Source organism: Zerene cesonia, unplaced genomic scaffold, assembly GCF_012273895.1.
Source record: "Zerene cesonia ecotype Mississippi unplaced genomic scaffold, Zerene_cesonia_1.1 Zces_u001, whole genome shotgun sequence".
Taxonomy (NCBI): Eukaryota; Metazoa; Arthropoda; class Insecta; order Lepidoptera; family Pieridae; genus Zerene; species Zerene cesonia.
The window spans coordinates 23,556-46,624 of NW_024045131.1; the positions used below are offsets into that span (position 1 = coordinate 23,556).

Below are 23,069 nucleotides of genomic sequence, written 5' to 3' on the forward strand. Positions count from 1 at the left end.
GAGCAGCGCCACGCGCGCCACCCGCGCGCACCCGCGCGTGATCGTGCCCGTCTTGTCGAACACCACCGTCTTCACCTGTGCGGGAACGAGTGGAACCGTTACGACCATAGCCTGCTACGACAATAGCCTGCTACGAGTATAGCCTGCTATGACAATAGCCTGCTGCGAGAATAGCCTGCTACGAGTATAGCCTGCTATGACAATAGCCTGCTACGACAATGGCCTGCTACGAGTATAGCCTGCTACGAGAATAGCCTGCTAAGAGCATAGCCTGCTACAAGAATAGCCTGCTACGAGTATAGCCTGCTGCGAGTATAGCCTGCTATGACAATAGCCTGCTACGACAATAGCCTGCTACGAGTATACCCTGCTATGACAATAGCCTGCTACGAGAATAGCCTGCTAAGAGCATAGCTTGCTACGACAATAGCCTGCTACAAGAATAGCCTGCTACGAGTATAGCCTGCTGCGAGTATAGCCTGCTACGACAATAGCCTGCTACGCTTATAGCCTGCTACGCTTATAGTCTGCTACAAGAAGAGCATGCTACGAGTACAGCCTTCTACAAGCATAGTCTGCTACGAGAATAGCCTGCTACGAGTATTGCCTGCTACGAGCATAGCCTGCTACGAGCATGGTCTGCTACGACAATAGCCTGCTATTACTATGGCCTGAATATGCAACGTGCACCAGATGGAATTTTCTAATTATGTATAGATATTCTTATACAACTTTTTAATAACTGCCTCAGTTACAACTAGAATATAGTTCAAATTCAACGTTCAGTATTTCCTGTCTTTATAACGGTTTTCTTCAAGCGTGAGTTACTGTTAACTAACAATTTTAGATTTTGTTTATTTTCATTTTCGTTACAGTCCGAATGATTACTGCCCAGGAAGCCGTAAAAAAATTTATTGTAACATGAACGTCTTATTATTCAAGAAAGCTGAACCGATTTTAATAGTAATGATTATGATCGTTAGTACGATATTACTTACTAGCTGTCCGCCCCGGCTTCGCCCGTGGGACATTTGTAGTCTATGTCATTTTGTCCAGTAGTTTATGAGTCCATCTATTACAAACAAAAATAAAAATACTTCCTCTTCAAGGCATTAGTATAGATCACAGTGATCATATCCACAAACGTTGTATCGATCACAATAACCACCATGACCGTAACTCCAACAATAAGCATGATCGTGATCACAATACCATTGCAATGATCACAACCACGACCATTGCCAAGGCAATTGATATCACAGTCGACACGATACTATCCACGACCGTGACCGTGACCGTGACCGTAACCGTGACCGCACCTTGTGCGCGTGCTCCAGCGGCTCGGCGCCCTTGATGAGCAGGCCGAGCGAGGCGCCCACGCCCGTGGCGACCATGACCGCGGTGGGCGTGGCCAGCCCCAGCGCGCACGGGCACGCGATCGCGAGCACGGACAGCGCGAAGTGGAACGACGTTTGCACGATCAGCTCCCAGTCCGAGAAGTTGCGGTACATCGGCTGCGAACCGAAAAATAAAGTTTTCGTAAGTTAAAAGCTTAGTTTCAATAGAGATTATTAAAAGCTTAGCTTTTAATAATCTCTATTGAAATTACTGGGAGGACACTTGTACTGCTTTGCAAATCGTATAATATATTAAACTGTCAAATGTTGAATGACAAATCAGAAAAATCAAATATAAATTTATAAACAATTATATAAATAATATTTTGAATAGTTGTTGATTAACGTACAAGCTAATAGTAAAAAAAAAGTACCAAACACATATTTTTCAATAACCTAACCTAACCTCCTGTTAAAATATTGTAAAACTAACCGGCGTGATACTCTTTATCCTCGATATGTCTATCGCGCCGCTGATCATCCAGCAGACGAGGGTCAGCACGGAGAGGAACACCACGATTGGCACGAAATACCTGAAATCGTGTTATGTTATGGAGAGGAGATAGGACACAGTTGTTGTCTGTCTATCGGTGGAAAGCTCGATTATTTAAGCAGCAGTAGTCTAGGCTTAATATTTACTCTGTGACTTTGCAGACAGTCAGAGGTCTGCATAATATAATTAACTATTTTAATCAATATGTTACCAAATTAGTTAAATAGTTTATTTCATAAAAAATTAATAACTTGATCCATAAAATAGTTTTAAATTGTGTAAAAAGTAGTCCATATTTTATACGGACGTTTTTGAAATGTCACAATATGCATCTTGGGGTTTCGAAATCAATGTGTGCGATTATTAAACGACTAGCGGTCTGCCCCGGTTTCACTCGTGGTACATATATAGCCTATAGCCTTCCTCAATAAATGGCTATCTAACACTGAATTTCAAATCGGACAGTTTCAAATCCTCAGATGAGTGCGTTCAAACAAACAAACAAACCCTTCAGCTTTATAATACTAGCACAGATAAGAGTGACAGTGGGGTGGAGTGATACTCACCCCGCGATGGTGTCGGCGAGGCGCTGCACGGGCGCGCGGCTGGTCTGCGCGTCCTCCACGAGCCGCACGATCTGCGCCAGCGCCGACGCGTCGCCCGTGTGCGTCGCCGCCATCACCAGCGCGCCGTGCTGGTTGATGCTGCCGCCCAGCACGAGCGAGTCTAAGCATTGAAACTCTAACTCAAACTCTAACATTTATTTATTCAATTAGACTTCCTATAGAAGCACTTTTGCATCGTGATAACACAGTTATAACATTTACCACCAGTTCGGAAGGCAGTTTCTACAGAGAAGAGCCGGCAAGAGACTCTGTAGTTGCTCTTTTAATATAACATGTTCATTGTCGCAACGATCTGGAGATAACATACTACCAACTCATACTCAATGTGTGGATTAAAGACTAATAATGATGCGGCTGTCACCATTGTGATATGTTATGTTATTTTACACATAGAACTACATATTGGATACTATCAGGTCATGGTCAATTCTTCTTGATACCGAAAAATTTAAGTTGTTGGACATGTATATGGACGATATGCTAATGTGTGATCTTTTCTATCTTATATTACAAGTTAGGTTATTTGGCATTAATATACCGGTCGATGCTGATGTAATAAATATCATCTCTTAAACCTTTCTAGAACATATAATACACAATGGAGTTGTATGAAATTTTGATAAGCAAGAGAGACAGAAGATCTTATTTGATTATCATGGTATTTATATAGTGCAAATGTATGAAAATAACAAGCCAAATCTTGTTTCTAGATATCCAGTGTACCTTTAGACTTGGGTACAGGCATAGACTCTCCGGTTATCAATGACTCGTCGCACGTGCTCTGGCCGGATAACACTTTACCATCGACTGGTATTTTAGCGCCCGGCACCACCTGCGCAAACAATCACTTTATAATTCACTTACTCTCTCTGTCCGTTGAGTTAGAGTTTCACCCATGTGTTCACTAAGCCTCAGAAAATATTGACTACTAGCTGTTCGCCCCGGATTCGCCCGTGATACGTACTAATGGTGAAAGAATTTTTTTAAATCGGTCCATTGGTTTTTCCGTGATAACGTTTCAAACATACAGAAGTCTTCTTTCTTATAAAAATAGTGTAGAAAATGCGAAAGTTTGTAAGGATGTGTGTGTGTTTGTTACTCTTCAACGCAAAAACTACTGCACCCATTGCAATGAAATTTGGTACGTACACAGCTGGACAACTGGAATAACATATAGGCAATTTTTTATCCCGATATTCCTACGGGAGACGGACTTACGCGGGTGAAACCGTGGAGCGCAGCTAGTTTACCATAAAATATATATCACTGTTTTCTTTATATGTTTTAAATAACTTTATCTATGTCCCACTCATGCACGCTCCCTCTCTCTCTCTCTCTCAGACTCACCTTCAATATATCCCCCCTCTCGACTAACTCCACCGGTATACTCTTCTCTCCCACTTCCCTCCCCTCGCTATCCAACGTCACCAGCACAGCTTCTGTCGGCTTCAACGAGAGCAACTTGGACAGGGCCTCCGAGGTTTTGCCCTGGGAATAAACAAATAAAAAAAAAGTTGACTCATTTAAAATGTTAAGACGAAACAAATAAAATAGTTAAAACTACTAAACTCTTATTATATCAAACCGAATAAATATATAAATAAAAAAATAAATAAATTTTTTTTACCAGTGCCATCAAAAAAAGGAGGATTTTTTTAAATAGACAGAGTGATTCAAGGTGAAGGTCTTAGTATATAATTTAATAATATACTAGGTTTTGCCCGCGGCTTCGTATGTATTAAATTCGTAGTAGTTTGATAGATGTTATTATACATATAAACCTTCCTTTTAATTCACTCTATCTATTAAAAAAAACTCCATCAAAATCCGTTGCGCAACTTTTTTTCCACGCTTTTTTTTTCATTTTCAATCAATCAATTTTAAAGATTTATGCACACATACAGAGATACAAATAAAGCGACTTTGCCTACACTATGTAGTATAGATATGATTCAAGTATACGTAGCCGCGGGCCGTACGCTAGCGCACCTTGGCGATGTGCTCCAGCCAGCGGCCCAGCGACACGAACACGAGCAGCATCGGCGGCGTGTCGAAGAACGTGAGCGGCGACGTGTCCTGCCGCAGCGCCATCGCCGCCGCCACCACGCACAGCGAGTACAAGTAGCTGGGGGCCAGTTGTGGATTTATCCCATTTTTTTTTGTATTTACAACACAGACATATATAACTATGTTTATAATACTTCTTAAACTTAACTAATAATAGCAAAAAATATATTATTGAAAAAAAAAGAACAAAAAAAATCTATTGAAGGATCTGGGACAACAGCGTGGCTATAAAATAGGGATACGATTCAAATGTGTATGGGGGAGTCGAGCGGTCGCTTCGGCAGAAATTGGGCCACGGAAGACTGGCGTGAAGTAGTAGCACATAATGTGTTTTGTTCGGTGAGTGGGCGAGCCGGAGGCCCGTTTCCTTCTCCTCACCCTGCATAATCCATTTCTTCCTTTCCCTATCCCTCACCCCTTAAAAGCGGACTACGTATAAAAAGTTTGATTTTAAATCAAACCACTAGTTTCTTAGATTCGACGTAAAAATATAATAACAAACTAAATCCCCCCCCCCAATAAGACACTGACACAAAACGTGTAAAGCAAACTATACCTTATCGTAGTAGTCATAGAGATCAAAACGTCCATATTGGATGTGCCGTGACGCAGCGCTTTGTACGCTTGCTTGTAGAAGTGCCAACCGCCGATAAACTGTAAAAACAAACAAACAAATTAAAAATTAAAAAAAAGAATTTGGAGCAATTTTTTCCACTATATCTTCTATAGCATATATTTTAAATAATTTGTTTAGTTTGGTTTATTTTCACTATTTCTTTTAGTAGGTATTTATCATAAGTACATATGTACATAATAGTGGTAGTCACAGCGCGCGGCTTCGCTGGTGAAGACTATATAACGTTATACTTCGTGGATTCGAAAAGACAGACATTTGAACCAAAAACCCATTAAAAATGGTTCAAATTAATTTTCAAAGACCTATATATAAGACCACATTTAATAACATCTTTGCAAATTTCTTCCCGGTACATGTACGAAGAACTAAAAAAAACAAATAACTGAAAATTTTCTTTTCAAATAAAATATAGCCTACTTTGAATCTAAAATTGGTCCACGGTCCATGACCATATAGTTTTATCATAATCCGTCGATTTTTTTTTAATCTTCTATTAACTACAAGTATCCCCATAACAAGCTAGTTCCTTTTCCTTCCATCCTTTTCCTCACACGTCCCAGTCCATTACATCTTTCATCAATCCTCTCTCAATCGCTCTCCAATGTCCACGGGCGGCGGTAGCGCTCACCACCAGGCGGCCCACCGGCTCCATCGGCGACGGTGACCTGGAAGCAGCCCACCTGCACGGGCGTGGCCAGCGCCATCATGATGAGGTTCTCCAGGCTGAGGCCGGGCAGCACGCAGCACATGTCGCGGTGCGCGTCGCCGTCGCCCATCACCGCCATGAAGTAGACCATCGCGGCCATGCACGGCGCGCCGAATATCAGCGAGACGAGGAACGCGTTACGCCACTTCCTTATCTCCTCCCTGGTGGCGGTGGACGGGTGGGTAAATGGATGGATGTTTGGATGGATAATTGGGTGTTCCATCCACCACGCAAGACAAAACGTGAAAGACGTGGCTAACTTAGCTAATCTGACGGTGGGAAGAAAAGCCCGACAGACCGTAACGCGTTACGTAACGTTGCGGTTTAGCCTCCAACAAAAAATTATAAATTGAAAATTTTATTTCAAGATAGGAAAAATACAATACACTAGGAAAAATAATAATCAAATCCTATATTGAAATGTTTAAAATGAATGAAAATTATTTTTTTTTTACATTAATGAGTTTATTGCGATGCACAGAGAGCTGTCTCTTATCGCTAAGAGCGATTTCTCCCAGAAAACTTGACCATAGACCACACCGACATCAAGCAGACTGACAGTGGGATTTTGAGTCGGTAGGACAATAAAAATTAAACGTAAAATATATGTTATTTAATACTCCGGACAATTGTAACCAAAATAAGCAAAGACTCTTAACCGTCACGTACGCGACAGTCAGACAAACAAACGGACAAACTCACTTATGCTCGAAGTAATTGCTCGTGTTCCTCGTGTGCGTGTTGAGCGCCGTGGCTTCGAACCCGAGACCGCTGATCGCGTCGCAGATCTTGCGAGCGCCGATCACCTCCGGATCGTATGTCACTTTACCTCTATGATAAAAAAAAATCATGATAGAATCAATAAAATTGTCTCACTTGCTCTTATACAGAGTATACGTAAGGAAATTAGTAGGAAATAGGATTTAATAAATACAGTTGAAAAGAGAATTGATAATTCACACTTGGTCTCATATATGCAAGAAATTATTGAATCCCGGCGATCCTAATCAGGATAATAAGATAAACTCATGACACTATTGTATTGTCACCGATCCGCGATAAGTGTACAGAGTTTGAATTGAATGTTTGATGTGGGTCAGAATCGTGTCTTAACGAGTCGGTTACCTACATACATACAGGTGAAGCTGATACAAATGTGTTAAAAATGCACTTTATAAAAAATCAATTAAACTTAAAATTATACTGAATATGATTTTAAAATAAACAGTGAATAAGTTTATTAAACCTTACAGGTGATAATGACAAATTTAATGATAAACTCGGAAAATCTAATCCTAATAAATATCATTTTCAATTTGACAAAAAACTGAGCAGAACTCAAGTGCTACTCAAGTTATCATCACTAAGTAGAGGAAGGAACTCATTCGCATCCCAAACTTTAGTTATAGGAGGAGGCCGGAGGTCTTTATCCTTTTACTTACCCTTCACAGACCTTTTCTTTATTCCTTTCGTCAATCCTTTCTTAAACCCTTCCCAATTTAAAGTCGGTAATCCATTTGTAGAGGCGTAAGGTCTGCAATGGACCTTACGCCTCTCCAAATGTACATGGGCGGTGGTAGCGCTTACCATCAGGCGTCCCACCAGCTCCATTGCCGACTGTCACATGAAAAATAACGTACATCAAGTTATATCTAAGTTACTAGCTTGAAGTAACTCACTTGCAAGTGGTGAGCGCGACCACGCAGGACACAACGCCGTTCAATTTCAGCACAGTTTTTTCAATTTTGTTAACGCACGACGCGCACGTCATGCCTTTGATCTGAAAGGAATTATTATGTTTCGAGTGGACTTGGTACATGACGTAAGCCGTGTTTTTTAAATGCCCAAAAGTATTCCATTCCATCCACCAGCTGTGCCTCGCAATTTAACTCCGTTGTACCTGATGTTATATAGCCTAAAGACTACCTCTCCTTTCTTCTCCTTTCTCAATAAATCGGCTATATAGCACCGAAAGAATTTTTTAAATCGGACCAGTAGTTCCTGAGATTAGCCAAACAAACAAACTCTTCAGATTTATAATATTAGTACAGATTACATAAACAATAGAAAAATGGAAAAATGTGAAATTTAGTTCATATCCTGAAGTTCTTCATGTGCTAATTTGATAGTGTGTTGGAAACATAACGCTACAAGTGTAATTCAATAGAGAAAATTACAAACGATTATACGTTCAATCATTCTGATATTTCGTTAAAATATTCATCGAACAACAAAGTAATTTAATATTATATTTTCAATAAACTCAATAGATTTTCAAGTAAATCGCGTATTCTTATTCCTGAGCGTAGTGCGAGTACATACGCGTGTGTGCGTGCGTGCGTGTGCGTGCGTGTGTGCATGTGTGTGCGTGCGTGTGTGTGTGCGTGTGCGTGCGTGCGTGCGTGCGGGTGTGCGTGTCCGTGCGTGCGTGCGGGTGTGCGTGTGTGCGTGCGTGTGTGCGTGTGCGTGCGTGCGTGTGTGCGTGCGACTCACCGCGAGGTGCAGGTCGCGCGGCGCGCCGCTCTCGCTGAGCACGTCGGCGGGGAAGCCGAGCTCGGTGAGCGAGTGCGCGAGCGCGGCGGCGGACACGCGGCGCGGCTCGTGCCGCACCTCCGCCTTGGCGGCCAGCAGCGCCACCGCCACCGAGTGCACGCCTGCCCGCCAACGGGTTACGGGTTTGTTACTAGCGCGCCTGCGGCCGAACCCGCGGGCATGGGCATGTGCTCATGCAACAGCTCTTGTATTGTTCTGATGCGTGGGCTACATCGCTGCCCAGTATCATCGAAAGCCGTTCAGTGGTTTTCGTGTGAATGTGGTAGCGACCATCCATACATTATACTACTAGTGTGCCCGTGGTGTTAGGGGTATGAAAAAATAGATGTTGCGCGACTCTCGGACCTACCCCATATGCACACAAAATTTTATGAGAATCGGTACAGCCGTTTCAGAGGAGTATGAGAACGAACATTGTGACAAGAGAATTGTATAAAAAAGAGATATAGTAGGATTTTACAAGATAATATATACAATGTGTAAAAGGATAAAATGAAATTTTTGTTACGCTTTAAACAATACTAGCTGGCCCCGCGGTTTTTCCCACGTCGTACGTCATGTTATATATCCTTCCTCAACAAATGGGCCACCAAACATAGAAAGAACTTTTCAAATCGAACCAGCAGTTCATGATATTCAATTATCAAGTATATTTTTAACCGTATTTATAAAAATTACGCATGTTTGACAAGCAAATTTCAACTTTACAACCATGTCATTATCGCATCATTCCCAATACAATTAATTCCATTCCTCATTCCCACCATTATTTGTTAAACAAAACTCCCAAACAAACGCCAAGCAAAATTCAACCTCACCACCAAGCTTCCATCGTATCACTTCCCACGCACATTTCAATATACATAAGGTTCATTTTCGCCTAACAAATCCCCCACATTACAGCCAAGCGAAACACCAACCTATCCCCATACACTTACCGTTTATTTTCGAGAAGTGCTTCTCAATGGCGGCGACGCAAGATGCGCACGTCATGCCGCGCACTTCGAGCGTGCACGTCGATATCTCCTCTGGGAGGGGGGACACTGTACCCTGGAAGTGTTTAATTAATTAATAAACAATTATTAAAAAAGACAACTTTTTTGCGATAATTTAAGTTAAAGTGCATAGAATAAAATATAAAAATACCCACATTAGTTTGAGCTCTGGCTTTAGCCGGTGACATTTTGGCGCCATCGCCTGACGCTTGATCGTGCGGTGTATCTGAAATTGGCATAAAAAAGTAATACAATTTTTATTATTAAGCAAAATTTTATATGTGAGAGTCGAGTTGGACCAGCTCGCACCGGGGAAGTACCACACCCTCACAGGAGACCTGCGTGACATAGTAGCGTGCTACTGTGTTTCATTCGGTGAGTGTGGGAGCCGGAGGCCGGTTTCCTTTTCTCTACCGTTGCCATCCCTTCTTACCAGAGGTCAATCCTTTCCCCTTAACAGCGGGTAGCGCATTCGCTGGGGCGCTCCCTGCAAATATTCAGTAGCAGTAGCTGAGTTGCCCGCTTATGGTATAAAGGGAATGGAATATATTTCCATCTTAACTTTGAAACTAAACTCAATATTGAGTTTGAGTTCAAGCACCTGTTCCACCGATAATCTCCACATCGAAGCCGAGCGAGTAGACCGCGTCGGCCAATTGCCGCGGCGTCACCGCGCCGCGCGAGTGGGTGACGCTAGCCTTGTTCTCAGCCAGGCTGACGCTAGCTCGGATCACGCCTGGCATCTCCTTTAGGGTACCTGAAAATGTATGATTGAATCGTTTTTTAAGCAAAAATTTAACCGAACGGATATCAATTGTGTATAAATGTTCTGTTGAAATAATAATTATTGTCGATTTAGATACAGATGTCGCTTTTTCATAACTTGTCAAAACTCGTTTAGCTATCGAATGCTATAAAATGTCGAGTCAGAGTCAGAGTCAGCAACGTGGTGCATGCGTACGTATTGTGACTTGGTGTTCGTACGTTGTTTTTTAATACAATATATATTGTTATGATGCTTTTTAAATACAATATATATTTCATTGTTTCTCTAATCGTGACAATGTCTAAGAGCCACTGAAAACCAGCGCCGTTTGAGCATTACTGCAGCACGGATTGTGCTGAGTTGGCTTCCCTTTTCCAAGGACGCTCTACCAAGCAAACCTTTTTTTTTTAATATTATTTTAAATTTGTTTTGTCCTTGAAATAAATACATTATCTTTCTTTCTTTCTTTCTTCTTTCAATGTTTATTGAACGTTCGACCCAACTACCCTCACTTAGTTTTTTTTATTATATAAGCGAGCAGCTGAGATGGTGGTTCGCCTGATAGTAAGAGATCACCACCGCCATTGAACATTGGCTGTAGTAGAGCCTCTGCGAATGCCCTGCCCGCTTTTAAAGGAAAAGGGACGACCGACCGAAGGATGAGGAAGAGAAAACGGGCCACAAAAACTTGTTATCAGTCTTCACTACAGCCAGCTAGTTCTTATCAACTACGTCAATTACGCAGTTGTCTAGAATCGAAGTGCATTCTTATTACGATGAAAGTCCCCTTTGTATCCCCACCAAACTCCGCCACGTACCCTCGATGGTGTTCACGCACGACTGGCAGGTCATCCCCGTGACCGCCAGCTCGGTGTCCTGCTGCGGCGGCCCGGCGCCCGTCATGTCGATCAGTAGGTCTGTCGGTATCTCGCGGGGCAGTAGCTTTCTGTAGTGATATTTTATTAATTAACAAAAATAATAATAAACATACGTATTGTGAAACGCTCTTTAATGTGTTTGTGTGTTTATAGTGACATAATATGAAGGTATGGTTGTATGGTTGGTTACAAGAAAGTGCTGGAACAAACCTGGTCTCTTCAGAGCTATCCGTGGGCACCTCGAAACCCATATCTTCTATGTGGGAGCGGATCGCGTCCGCGGAGCACGTGCGCGGGTCATACCTGAAGTAGCCGGCGTTTTCCGATAGCTCCACCTGCAAACATACTCGCGTTTATGATGTCATTGTATTACGAGAACTACGCAAGTTCGTCTGCTGTCTGAAAAAAAACTTTTATCGACATTTTTTTTGCATTATTTTAACACACTTCTATTAGATTCACCTGTATTTTTGCGTGTCTGTATGTAACCGACTCATTTAGACTCGATTCTGACCCACTTCAAACGGACAGATTCAATTCAAACTCTGTACACTTATCGCGGATCGGTGACAATACAATTATATTAGATTAGGATCGCCAGAAGCATACTCTGTATAAGAGCAATTGAGACAACTCAGTTGATTTTAAAGTGTATATTTTCGATTTTATAAACTACATATTTATTTCATTGGTCGAAGCGTGATGTTATTTAACCATATGGTCTATTTATTACGAGACTGTATTTCCAGAAGATCGCACAAGTAGACCAGACTTTTGCAACCTAGAAAACAACTTCTGCGAACGTATTATATTTCCAGATGTTTTATATACGACAATAAACACAAAATACCCCAGTAGACAAATGGTCTTTCGGTCTTTCGAGTAGGCCAAACTGGATAATATTTATTTTACACATCAGTTTTATACAATGAGCACTTTCCCGAGTGACATGTCCAGTAGACCGCCGGAATATCGAATAGACCGCACTCAGCACGTCACATTGTGCTCAAACCCACCCACCCTAAGAATTTTCAAACATAAAAGTCGCAATAGACCGCCGGTCTATCTAGTAGACCGCACTCACCTTGACGTACTTCACTCCCTCCAGCTCCCCGACGGATCCCTCTATGCTTCTCACGCACGACTGGCATGTCATGCCATTTATAGGGACACGGACAGAGATCAGGTCCTGAGGCGGCTCCCTGGAAACAAAATAAATAACTTATCAGCTTTATTTTATTGAATGTTATATATTATTGAATGTTAAGAAATAGGCATTTCTGAGGGAGCTTCACGAGTTGAAAGTGTCAATAATGCCTTCACAACATAGTATAAAACAAAGTCGCTTTCTGTGTCCCTATGTCCGTATGTATAAAGATTTAAGTATGGAAGGATGTATGTATGTTTGTTGCTCTTTCACGCAAAAACTACTGAACCGATTGCAATGAAATTTCGTACGTAGATCGCTAGACAACTGGTATAACACATAGGCAACTTTTCATCCCGATATTCCAACGGGGTACGGACTTACGCGGGTGAAACCGCGGGGCACAGCTAATTATTCACATCGTGACATACGTAAATATGCTAAGACACTACACAACAAGTCACGTACGTCGCTAAACAGTTTAAATAAAGCCGACTGTTCATTAGAAGAAGAAAACTTTTCAATTAAATATTACTAGCTGTGACCCGCGGTTGAAACCGCGTAAGCGTGCTACGTAACCGTATCCCGTAGGAATATCGGTATAAAAAGTGCCTATGTGTTATTTCAGTTGTCCAGCTATCTACGAAGCAAAATAGTATTATTATTCACCAATAGATGTCAGGAAAAAAAACACGAATAAAACACGAATATGACATTTTCTAAAAAAAATTCCTAGCTAGATCGATTTATCGCCCCCGAAACCCCCTGTATACTAAATTTCATGAAAATCGTTGGAGCCGATTCCGAGATTCTTGTATATATATATATATACAAGAATTGCTCGTTTAAAGGTATAAGATTTAAGAGCAATTATTGAAAAAGCAAATGCAGAATCATTAAAATTAAAAAAAAAACGCTGTGCAGGATACGGGAAGAAAAAAAACAACGCTTTAATGATAGAATCAACTAAATTGTCTCACTTGCTCTTATATAGAGTACTAGCTACGCCCCGCGGTTTCACCCGCGTAAGTCCGTAACCCGTAAGAATATCGGGATAAAAAGTTGCCTTTAAGATATTTTCAGTTGTTCAGGTGTCTACGTACCAAATTTCATTACAATCGGTTCAGTAGTTTTTGCGTGAAAGAGCAACAAACACACACCCTCATCCTTACAAACTTTCGCATTTATAATATTAGTAGGATACAAGTAGGAAGGTTGATAATAACATATATTATTTATTTGATAATATAATAATTATATATTGTTTATTTGAAGAAATATATCTGTCCCCCCGTACAACAAGATAAGCGTACAAATAATACTATCGTCGCAGTTCAAATGAAGACTCGCTCACATAAACCTTGTATAGACATGGCTCGCGACATGTATATATCTTCACTATCCCTACTAATCTTAATATATAAATTCTCGTGTCACAGTTTTCGTTGCCATACTCCTCCGAAACGGCTGGACCGATTTTGATGAAATTTTTTGTGCTTATACGGTATCTATGAGAATCGGCCAACATCTATTTTTCATACCCCTAAATGATAAGAGTAAGGCAGAACAGCGTTTGCCGGCTCAGCTAGTGTATATTATAAATGTTAAAGTAACTCCACTCCCTCCCCCTCCTCCCCTCCCTCCCACTTTTATAAAAGAAGTAAGTGATGTACATATTGTCTACCCATGCTTATCCATTTCTGTAGCACAACGACGCATTAGTTGCATGGTTTAAGTGTAACAGATAAACATATCACAGTTCTGTCTCGTACTAATTAACTATTATAGACGCCAAGGTTTTATGTACAGGGTGTTCAAAACGAGAAAATCTAATTTAACTTGAAAATATATAAAAATGCATAGTATTTTCTTGTGTTTGATTTTACGCGAGTATTATACATTTAGAAATTAAAAACTTTTTAACGGATTTTAAACGCGATTTATTCATTATATTATTAACCCGACGTTTCGAACACTTTACAGCGAGCGTGGTCACGGGGAGACTCATGAAAATGCAGTCATAAATGGAGAACCTCTACCCTATTTGGCTGATTAGACGGAAGTGATAGATAAACAGAAATAGCACACAAATAAATAGTAACTTTTACGTGTGTGACGGTGATATATTTACTTCGATATAATAAAGATAAAAATTAAAAAAAAATTGAAATTAAAAATCAACATTATATTTATTTATAATTATAGTTACCAATTTACTGTAGCAGACCAATATAAAAAATTTTGTAATAAACCAATAAAATGATTAATTTATACAACATAAGGTACACACGGTACATATTTAAATATTTTATTACGTGCAAAAGAACACGCTGTATAATAGCCCAAAGTCCTTTTTTGCTGATTCTGCTTACTACTTAACAAATAAACATATGTATTTACAAAATAGTAAAAATAAAAAAAAAGCAACACCCTGTATACGCAAAGGTACCAAGGCGATACGCAAGGTGATTGTAATGTCCTACATAGGTCAATGGTTGCGCAATACCCCATTGTCCATTATTCGATTCCCGTTTGCACGCGACGACTCTAGTAAAAAAAACAAGCTAATCTTAACCCATTACTATAAATGTTATTTTTCATGTTTGTAACACTCTCACCCGAAAACAGCTGATCCGATTGGTATGAAATTCGGTACAGTGATAAATTATAGTCCAAGCATGCGCTACAAAACAGGCAGAGCCTAGTATTAAGTATTATCTCATATCTAACCTACATACCTACATAAAGTGGTTGCCTGGTAGAGATAGCCGCAGTGTTAATACCGCTCATTGTGCTATATCATTATTGTCTTCCATTGTTTACTTTCTATGAATTATGTTTCATACAAAATAAATAATAAATACCTTGACCTCTGTCAAACACGTGATGCGATACAAACGAGAGCTCTCACTACACCGGTCTATCGGCTATTCGACTGACGTGTGACGTCACAATTCGAATTCGATCGTTCTATTCCTTCTAGAAGCATTTCCCGTTCTCACGCAACAAACAAAACGAATCGTTCATTTAAACACGAAACGTATGCGAAAGTTAATTAAATTACAAAATTAATTGTAACACTATTAAAATTTAGTTCTTTACGGTTTAAAATAAAACAAATAAGCATGGTCGCACGGTAATAATAATTGGCCAACTAAATCGGCCATTTACAATCTGTGGTCGTCGCTTTTCCCGCGCTCCGAGTGCAAAAGTTAGACGCGTTCAGCGCTGCGGCGCTTTTAAACTATTACGACTATTACTATAAAAATAAAGGCAATTTTTAACCGACTTCAAATGAAGGTATACACTTTAAAGGTATCTCATTAGGCCCGTATGTATGTACATATTGATTATAAATGTATTGGATTGTAGTTTCAATTAAAAGCGCTCGAAGTGCTACATTATAAAGGCGCTTCACACGGCACCTGCGACATGTAGTCACACAAACCTACTTGTCAATAATTACTTTGTTTTCCTCGATTATGATGCGTTACGGTTTTATTTGATTCAAACTCAAACTCAAAAGATTCATTTCTTCAACTAGACTTCGTCTAGAAGAACTTTTGAATCGTCATAACACAGCTATAACATTTACCACCGGTTCGGAAGGCAGAATTTAAGAGCTTTTCAAATCATGTGAATTTTACGTTTTATTTCTACACCAGCGGTCCGCTCCCGGAATCGGTACATATAGGTGATACGGTATACGGTATACGTATACGTACGGATATAAAGCTGTAGAGTATGTTTGTTTGAACGCACTAATCTCAAGAACCACTGGTCAGATTTGAACAATTCTTTCAGTGTTAGATAGCTCTTTTGTTAAGAAAGGCTATAAGTATAGGCTATATACGTAACACGGGCGATGCCGGAGCGGATGGCTAGAGCGGTGAAGAAAATTTAAATTTTGCGGGTAGATAGAAAAATGGAAATCCTCCATCGAAAAAGGGAGGATCCTCGAATAGTATACACGACTAGTCTACACGGCGGGTAAGGCCAATGGAATTGGAAAGTTGTATATATCACTCTGTAGCGTAAACATTTCGTTAGCGCGATTCAGAAATATGTCGCTACACTGAAGATTAACTCACCGCCTGAGCCGAGCACACAGCGTCGACTCGAACCACCGACTGACCCAACGCAAACAACATGGCCGCCCATTGTACACCGCTTAGAATAAAGCATTGTTTTAACACCTTACTTAGAACGCGCGATGTTTAATATATATAATTATTGTTTCATGTTATGTTTTGGAAGCGATTGTACTGTATGAAAAACTGTGCGACCAACGTTTCGACCCGACTTTACACGTGTCAAAGGACATGTCAACTTCACTGCATAGTATGAAGCAAAGTCACTTGCCCGTCGTCTGTCTCTATGTAGGTATACATAGATTTTTAAAACTGCACAACGGATTTTAATTGGGTTTCGTTTAATGGATAGGGTGATTGAAGTGGAAGGTTTATATGTTTGACAGCATCTATTAAACTACTCCGAATTTATCGCGTGCGAAGCCGCGGGTAAAAGTTAGTATTGTATCAATTAATAAGTTCGGAAAGCAATGAAAAAAATTGATTCTTGAGTCTTGTAAGCTATTGTCTGCTGCTTGTGCTGTCAGCAAAAAGCAGATATTTAAAAAAGGAAGATACAGCACAGAAAGTCGGCCTTATCGCTTGTAAGTGATATCTACCAGGCAACCAACTGAAAGAGTGATAGCAATATAAGTTATTTAGTTATTTCGAGTGTTTTATTATATTTGAATCTAGTTGTGGTGGCGGAGTATTTACGTAGACCCTTTAGTACTTTGCTTTTAGTCTGTCTGTCACCAGGCTGTAATCTCTTGGCCCTTATAGTAAAACAGTTAAAAAGTGAAGTATTTGTATGGCCGCTATGACAACAGATATAATAAAAAAGCGAGGTTAAGCGTCGGTTGGCACGGCCATAGATTGATGGGTGATAAGTTTTTGTTGCAGGTGCTTCTCAAATTATTTGTATGAAGCCTTTAGTGTCGCGAGTCCGACTGACACTTGGCCGATTTTTATTTACTCAAACAAACTATCAATTGATATAGGCAACGATAGTTCGATCCCGTGGATTCGTCCGCGGTGAACACTAACACTTATCACCATTTTACTACAATAACTACTTAACTTACTTTTATTAACTACTCAAGACGATATAACATTTACGGCATAAAACTGTTTAATTAAAAATATCCTTAATTCCTTATCGCGTAACGTCTAATTCAGCTTGCACCATAAATAACAAAGGGGAAATACTTAAGTTCGAATGGGTACTAAACACTAAAATTAAACCGGTATATTTGCAAACAAATGGCGTATTTTCCATTTTATGACTCGTACGAACACCAAAAAGTGAAGTTATCGCTTGACTCCACCACACGACGAGAGCCAGGCGTATAGCATAGAATAGTAAGGGAAGAGGCATGTGGTTGCGGACGAATCATAACCAGCGTCCGTGGACCCTTCTCTGAAGCGGCAGTGGGGTTTTAGTCAGTAGGAATCCGATATAACCCACGGCGGATTATTCCCGGAGACCGTGGGTAAAAAAAAATGGCAGGGAACAGATGGGCCACCTGATATTAAGTGGTCACCACCGCCCGTAAACACTTGCCTTGCAACACTAGAGGTGTAACACTAACAGGTGCTTTGCCGGCCTTTCAGGGACATTTACGCTCTTTTCTTGAAGGCCCCGAAGGCCCTTGAAGCGTAATGGTTTGGGAACACCGTAGCTGGTAAATCGGTCCAAAGCTTCACCAAGTTTCGGGCGAACCGTAGTTGCGGGTGGTAATGGCGAAAAAAATGATAGAAGGAGTTGAAATAGGGTGATGAAAGCGATATAACCGAATTCCGCGCGGGTGAAGCCGCGGGCGAAAGGCCAGTTAAAGATAGCTATTTTTTATTGGTGTAAAACCGTTTTTATTACTATAAATAAATAAAAAATAATAATAATAAATAACGTACCGGGTCGAGGAAAAAGTCCATACATAGAAGGTCAAGTATATCCTTGTAACAACATAATGCACACTTACATACGTATCGGTACACGGACGTCTGTGTGTGTGTGTGTGTAATTATGATTTTGTATGGATGAATGGATGGATGATTTCGTTAAAGAGACGGACAGCGAAGTTTTAGTTATAGGTTCCCGTTCTAAGTGTATAGTTAATACGGATATTTAAAAAGTAAAATTTGTAACTATTTCCTTCAGAAATTTCATCCGTTTCGGTGCTGCATTTTTCAGTAAATGATAGGGACAGACAGACAGGCTCTCGCAATAATAAGCGTGGATGTGAGTTGTATGAAAATAGAACCATCAGTTCTCATACGTACACTTCATGATCGTGCATATATTATTTATTTTAATAACAAATAAATTTCCTCTTCACAGCTATTAAACTATGCAATTATATAAACCTGTGTCATACGTACTTATCTTAGATGCTAATAACATAAAGCTGAAGTGTTTGTTAACACGCGCTAATATCAGGAACTACTGTTTCGAATTTGATAAATATTGTTGTTTTAAATAGTCAGTTTACGGAGGCACTTTATGTATAGGGTATGAAACGTAATATACGACGTGAGTGAAACCGCGGGGCAATATGAAAGCTGGGACATATAACGATTAATGCCCCTTAAAGAAAACCAGTTTGATTAAAACATATTTTGAGTTTGAGTTTTAGTCTGAGTTTGAGTATGAGTATGGTTTGAGTTAGAGTAATAGTTTGAGTTTGAGTTTGTGTTTGAGATTAAGTTTGAATTTGAGTTTAAGTTTGAGTTCGAGTTTGAGTTTGAGCACAGCCCGTTTGTCCTTCAGCATAAGCACCTTTCTAAGTTTATGTAACATTACCCGAGGAAGTGTGGACACAATCACTATTGCTTAAGCCGTTACAGTTAAGTTACAACTTACAACTTCAATATTTATTTTATTCAGTAACGTTTTTCTTTATATTTTAACCCGCGGACGAGTCCGCGGCATAAGCAAGCATCTATAGGTCAAATATATAGAAAACATAAGGAGGCGTTAATGTGGGAGAGGGACGGGGGAGGGGGGTCCCTACCCCATATGCACACAAAATAACGTTATAATCGGTCCAGCCGTTTCGGAGGGGTATAGTAACTCACCATGTGACACAAGAATTATATATATATATATATATATATATATATATACACACATATATATTATACTAGCTGCACCCGGCAAACGCTGTTCTGCCTTACTATGATCATTTAGGGGGATGAAAAATAGATGTTGGCCGATTCTCATAGATACCGGATAAGCACAAAAAATTTCATCAAAATCGGTCAAGCCGTTTCGGAGGAGTATGGCAACGAAAACTGTGACACGAGAATTTTATATATTAGATATACCTACATACAAATAGAAGGTAACATCTATGAAACTGCTCCGAATTTAACGCGTTCGTAGCCGCGGCCAAGAGCTAGTACTCCATAGAGCAGCGATCCTGGGCTTCATTAATGCAGTGGTATGCGGCACGGGGGCCCAATATTGAACATGCCAGCGAGATTCCTCTCTACCCCCCCCTCCCCTCCCATCCCTCCCCAAATGATCTCACGACCGGAGATATTTCCGATTCCACCCACATTCGCGATCATTTCCATACAATGAATATACATAGATGCTTCTCACTGTCGCCTATTTTAATCTCTTTAATGTTGCACAGCTGAAGAGTTTGTTTTTTTTTTATTCATGATAAGGAAGCGCTTGACCACGATCTCGCCTGATGGTAAGCTGAGATGTGGTCTAGGCTGGAACGCGCTTCCCTAGAAGGTACCTGTTCACTCTACTCTTGAAGACCTCCAGATTCTACTCGTCGGGGAACACAGACTCAGGGAGCATGTTCCAATCCCGTGCGATTCGATTTGTTTGTTTGAACGCGCCAATATCAAGAACTTCCAGCAAGATTTGAAAATTTCCTTCAGTGCTTGATAGTCCATTTATTGAGGAACGCTATAGGCTATATAACATCACGCTACGACCATTAGGAGAGGAGCACGGATGAAGCACTTTTTCTCCTATTGGGATCTTCCGTCGCGTACGCTGCGAGTAAGCCTTGGCCCAAAGTAATCTAAATAAATACCATCACAGTCACATTTGAAACAAAAAAAAAAAGGTGTGTGTGCGATTCACACATGATAGAAGTGAAACTTCAATAAATCGTCAAAAGAATGAATAAAATAGTATGTATATTTCTGTTTCACTCTTTGCCGGCTTCATTCTACACATTTTTGTATTTGTGTCTCTTACCTGTCGTTTTTCCGTTGCATCAGGTTTGAAATCACAACGATTCTAAAGAAGTTTCACTTCAAAAAACAAATAAATCATGCTACAATAGATACATGGAAAAACATTATAGAAGTAGGAAGAGGCGTGGCTTCCTGCTAAATCTAATTAAACCTCGAGTCTATAAGCAGTAACTAATAATTACGACTTCGCCCAGTTACACAACGCAACTATGTAAATAACACTTCACACTCATCCTTCCTACTAATATTATAAATGCGAAAGTTTGTAAGGATGTGTGTGTGTGTGTGTGTGTGTGTGTGTGTGTGTGTGTGTTTGTTACTCTTTCACGCAAAAACTACTGAACCGATTGCAATGAAATTTGGTACGTAGACAGCTGGACAACTGGAATAACACACAGGCACTTTTTATACCGATATTCCTACGGGATACGGTTACGCAGCACGCTTACGCGGTTTCAACCGCGGGTCACAGCTAGTTGAAAATAAAATACATAAATTTCGTTTTATTGTATAAATAAATAGTTCAAAATTGACCTTTAGACTCGATTCTGACCCACTTCAAACGGACAGATTGAATTCAAACTCTGTACACTTATCGCGGATCGGTGACAATACAATAGTTTCATGAGTTTATCTTATTATCCTGATTAGGATCGCCGGGATTCAATAATTTCCTTACGTATAAGAGCAAGCGAGACAATTTCCTTGGTTCTATTCCTGTCTTTTTCACTTTATTTTATCTAGATTTTTTCACTTCATTGTACATAAAACAAAAGAAACTGCAAAATACAATACAAATAGCTAAATGGACGGGCTTATCGCTATACAGATATATCTGCCACGCAACCTGTCTTTAAAAAAAAATCCTGTTAGGTAAGCAAATAAAAAACGAACAATTCACTATAACAATGAACACAGTTACTTCAGAAGATTACATCAAAAGCTTTTACGCCGTTCCCAAGTGAACGTAAGACATACAAAGTAAAATAGAATGCTTCAAATCTTACCCGATCTCCTCGTCTTCCAGCAGGGAATATTTAAATCCACGTGATAACATTTTTACTTAGACTTTTCACTTATTTCCACACTTTTTCACTTACTTTAACTTCACAGTTTATTTACGCTCTGTATTGCATTGGGAAATGATATATATTAGTACACAAGCGTACCCGGCCACGCTTTGCAGTGGCTGTGGCTAAATTTATTGCTAATTATAAATTATTGGGATGATTAATCGAGAAATTTTGAAAGAACAGAAAAAATTTGATCACGGGGCGGGATTCGAACCCGCGTCTTTTTGCCAAACCGTAGCAACGCCTAGCCTCTCGGCTCTCTTCTACTCTTTCGGTTTCATGTACCTAAGGGGCACCCCGCGCCATCTATTGAGATGATTAAGAACCATCACAACCAATACGAAACATTATTCAATGATTACAATATTGTATCGATGGAACGCGGCCTTTGTTAAATTTAATTTTTAAATAATAGAATTTTTTTCTATTTTTTTTAAATTTCTTATTTATGAAGCATTTCAATGCTATATAACTAAAAATTAAAAATGATTAATCGAAATAAAAACCTATCCTATATCTTAATTGGACCAAATTATACATAAAATGCCAAATTTCATAAAAATCGGTCGAGTTGGTGAAGAGTTCAGCGGGAACATACATAATGACACTGGATTTTTATATATCAAGATTTATAATCTGTGATGAATATAGTTTTAAAAGAGCAACTACAGAGTCTCTTGCCGGCTCTTCTCTGTAGAAGCTGCCTTCCGAACCGGTGGTAAATGTTATAACTGTGTTATGACGATTCAAATTAAATAAATACATATTTGAGTTTGAGTTTGAATGTATTATCTATATTAACAAACCACAGATAAAATAATACGATAATAACATACCAAACTTTACGAATATTATAAACTACCTGTTGCCCGCAGCTTCGCACGCGTGGATAAAATCAATTTTCACGAAACAAACTTTCATCCCCCATTTTATCCCCTTGGGGTTAGAAGTTGTTAACATCCTATCTTAGCGGATGCCTACGTCACAACATCTATCTGCACGCCAAATTTCAGCGCGATCTGTCCAGTGGTTTGGGCTGTGCGTTGATAGAGCATTATGTCAGTCAGTCAGTCAGTGACTTATATATGTGTATACAGGCTGCGCCCCGCGGTTTCACCCACGTAAGTCCGTATCCCGTACCAATATCGGGACAATTTTTTTGTGAAAGACTAACACAAACATACATTCCACACACATTCCATACACATTCTTACAACAGTTTCACATTATTAATATAGTAGGATTGGACAGGAAAGGACTACATAATACATGTTTGTTTTTACTTCAATCACGTCGCAACGGAGCGATTTTACGGCATGCCATTTTGTGTCTGCCGATAGCTAGGAGGCTGGAGAGTGACAGTGGGGAGACGCGAGCGGAGCCGCGGGCGTAAAACTAGTCATATCATATCGAATTGTGCGCAATCTATGAATTATC

At 40.0% G+C, this 23,069-nt stretch overlaps 1 protein-coding gene across 1 annotated transcript in view; it reads right to left on the bottom strand.

The window, feature by feature from the left end:
* Positions 1 to 23,069, bottom strand: part of LOC119838052 (copper-transporting ATPase 2-like) — a 49,350-nt gene that overhangs the window by 10,657 nt on the left and 15,624 nt on the right. Inside the window, 18 exon segments of the mRNA XM_038363859.1 lie at positions 10 to 75; positions 1,320 to 1,514; positions 1,831 to 1,930; positions 2,457 to 2,616; positions 3,240 to 3,348; positions 3,864 to 4,004; positions 4,506 to 4,641; positions 5,140 to 5,237; positions 5,901 to 6,087; positions 6,629 to 6,757; positions 7,606 to 7,706; positions 8,420 to 8,580; positions 9,418 to 9,529; positions 9,630 to 9,700; positions 10,076 to 10,231; positions 11,059 to 11,186; positions 11,329 to 11,453; positions 12,203 to 12,320. Coding sequence (XP_038219787.1) covers positions 10 to 75; positions 1,320 to 1,514; positions 1,831 to 1,930; positions 2,457 to 2,616; positions 3,240 to 3,348; positions 3,864 to 4,004; positions 4,506 to 4,641; positions 5,140 to 5,237; positions 5,901 to 6,087; positions 6,629 to 6,757; positions 7,606 to 7,706; positions 8,420 to 8,580; positions 9,418 to 9,529; positions 9,630 to 9,700; positions 10,076 to 10,231; positions 11,059 to 11,186; positions 11,329 to 11,453; positions 12,203 to 12,320 — 2,293 coding nt within the window.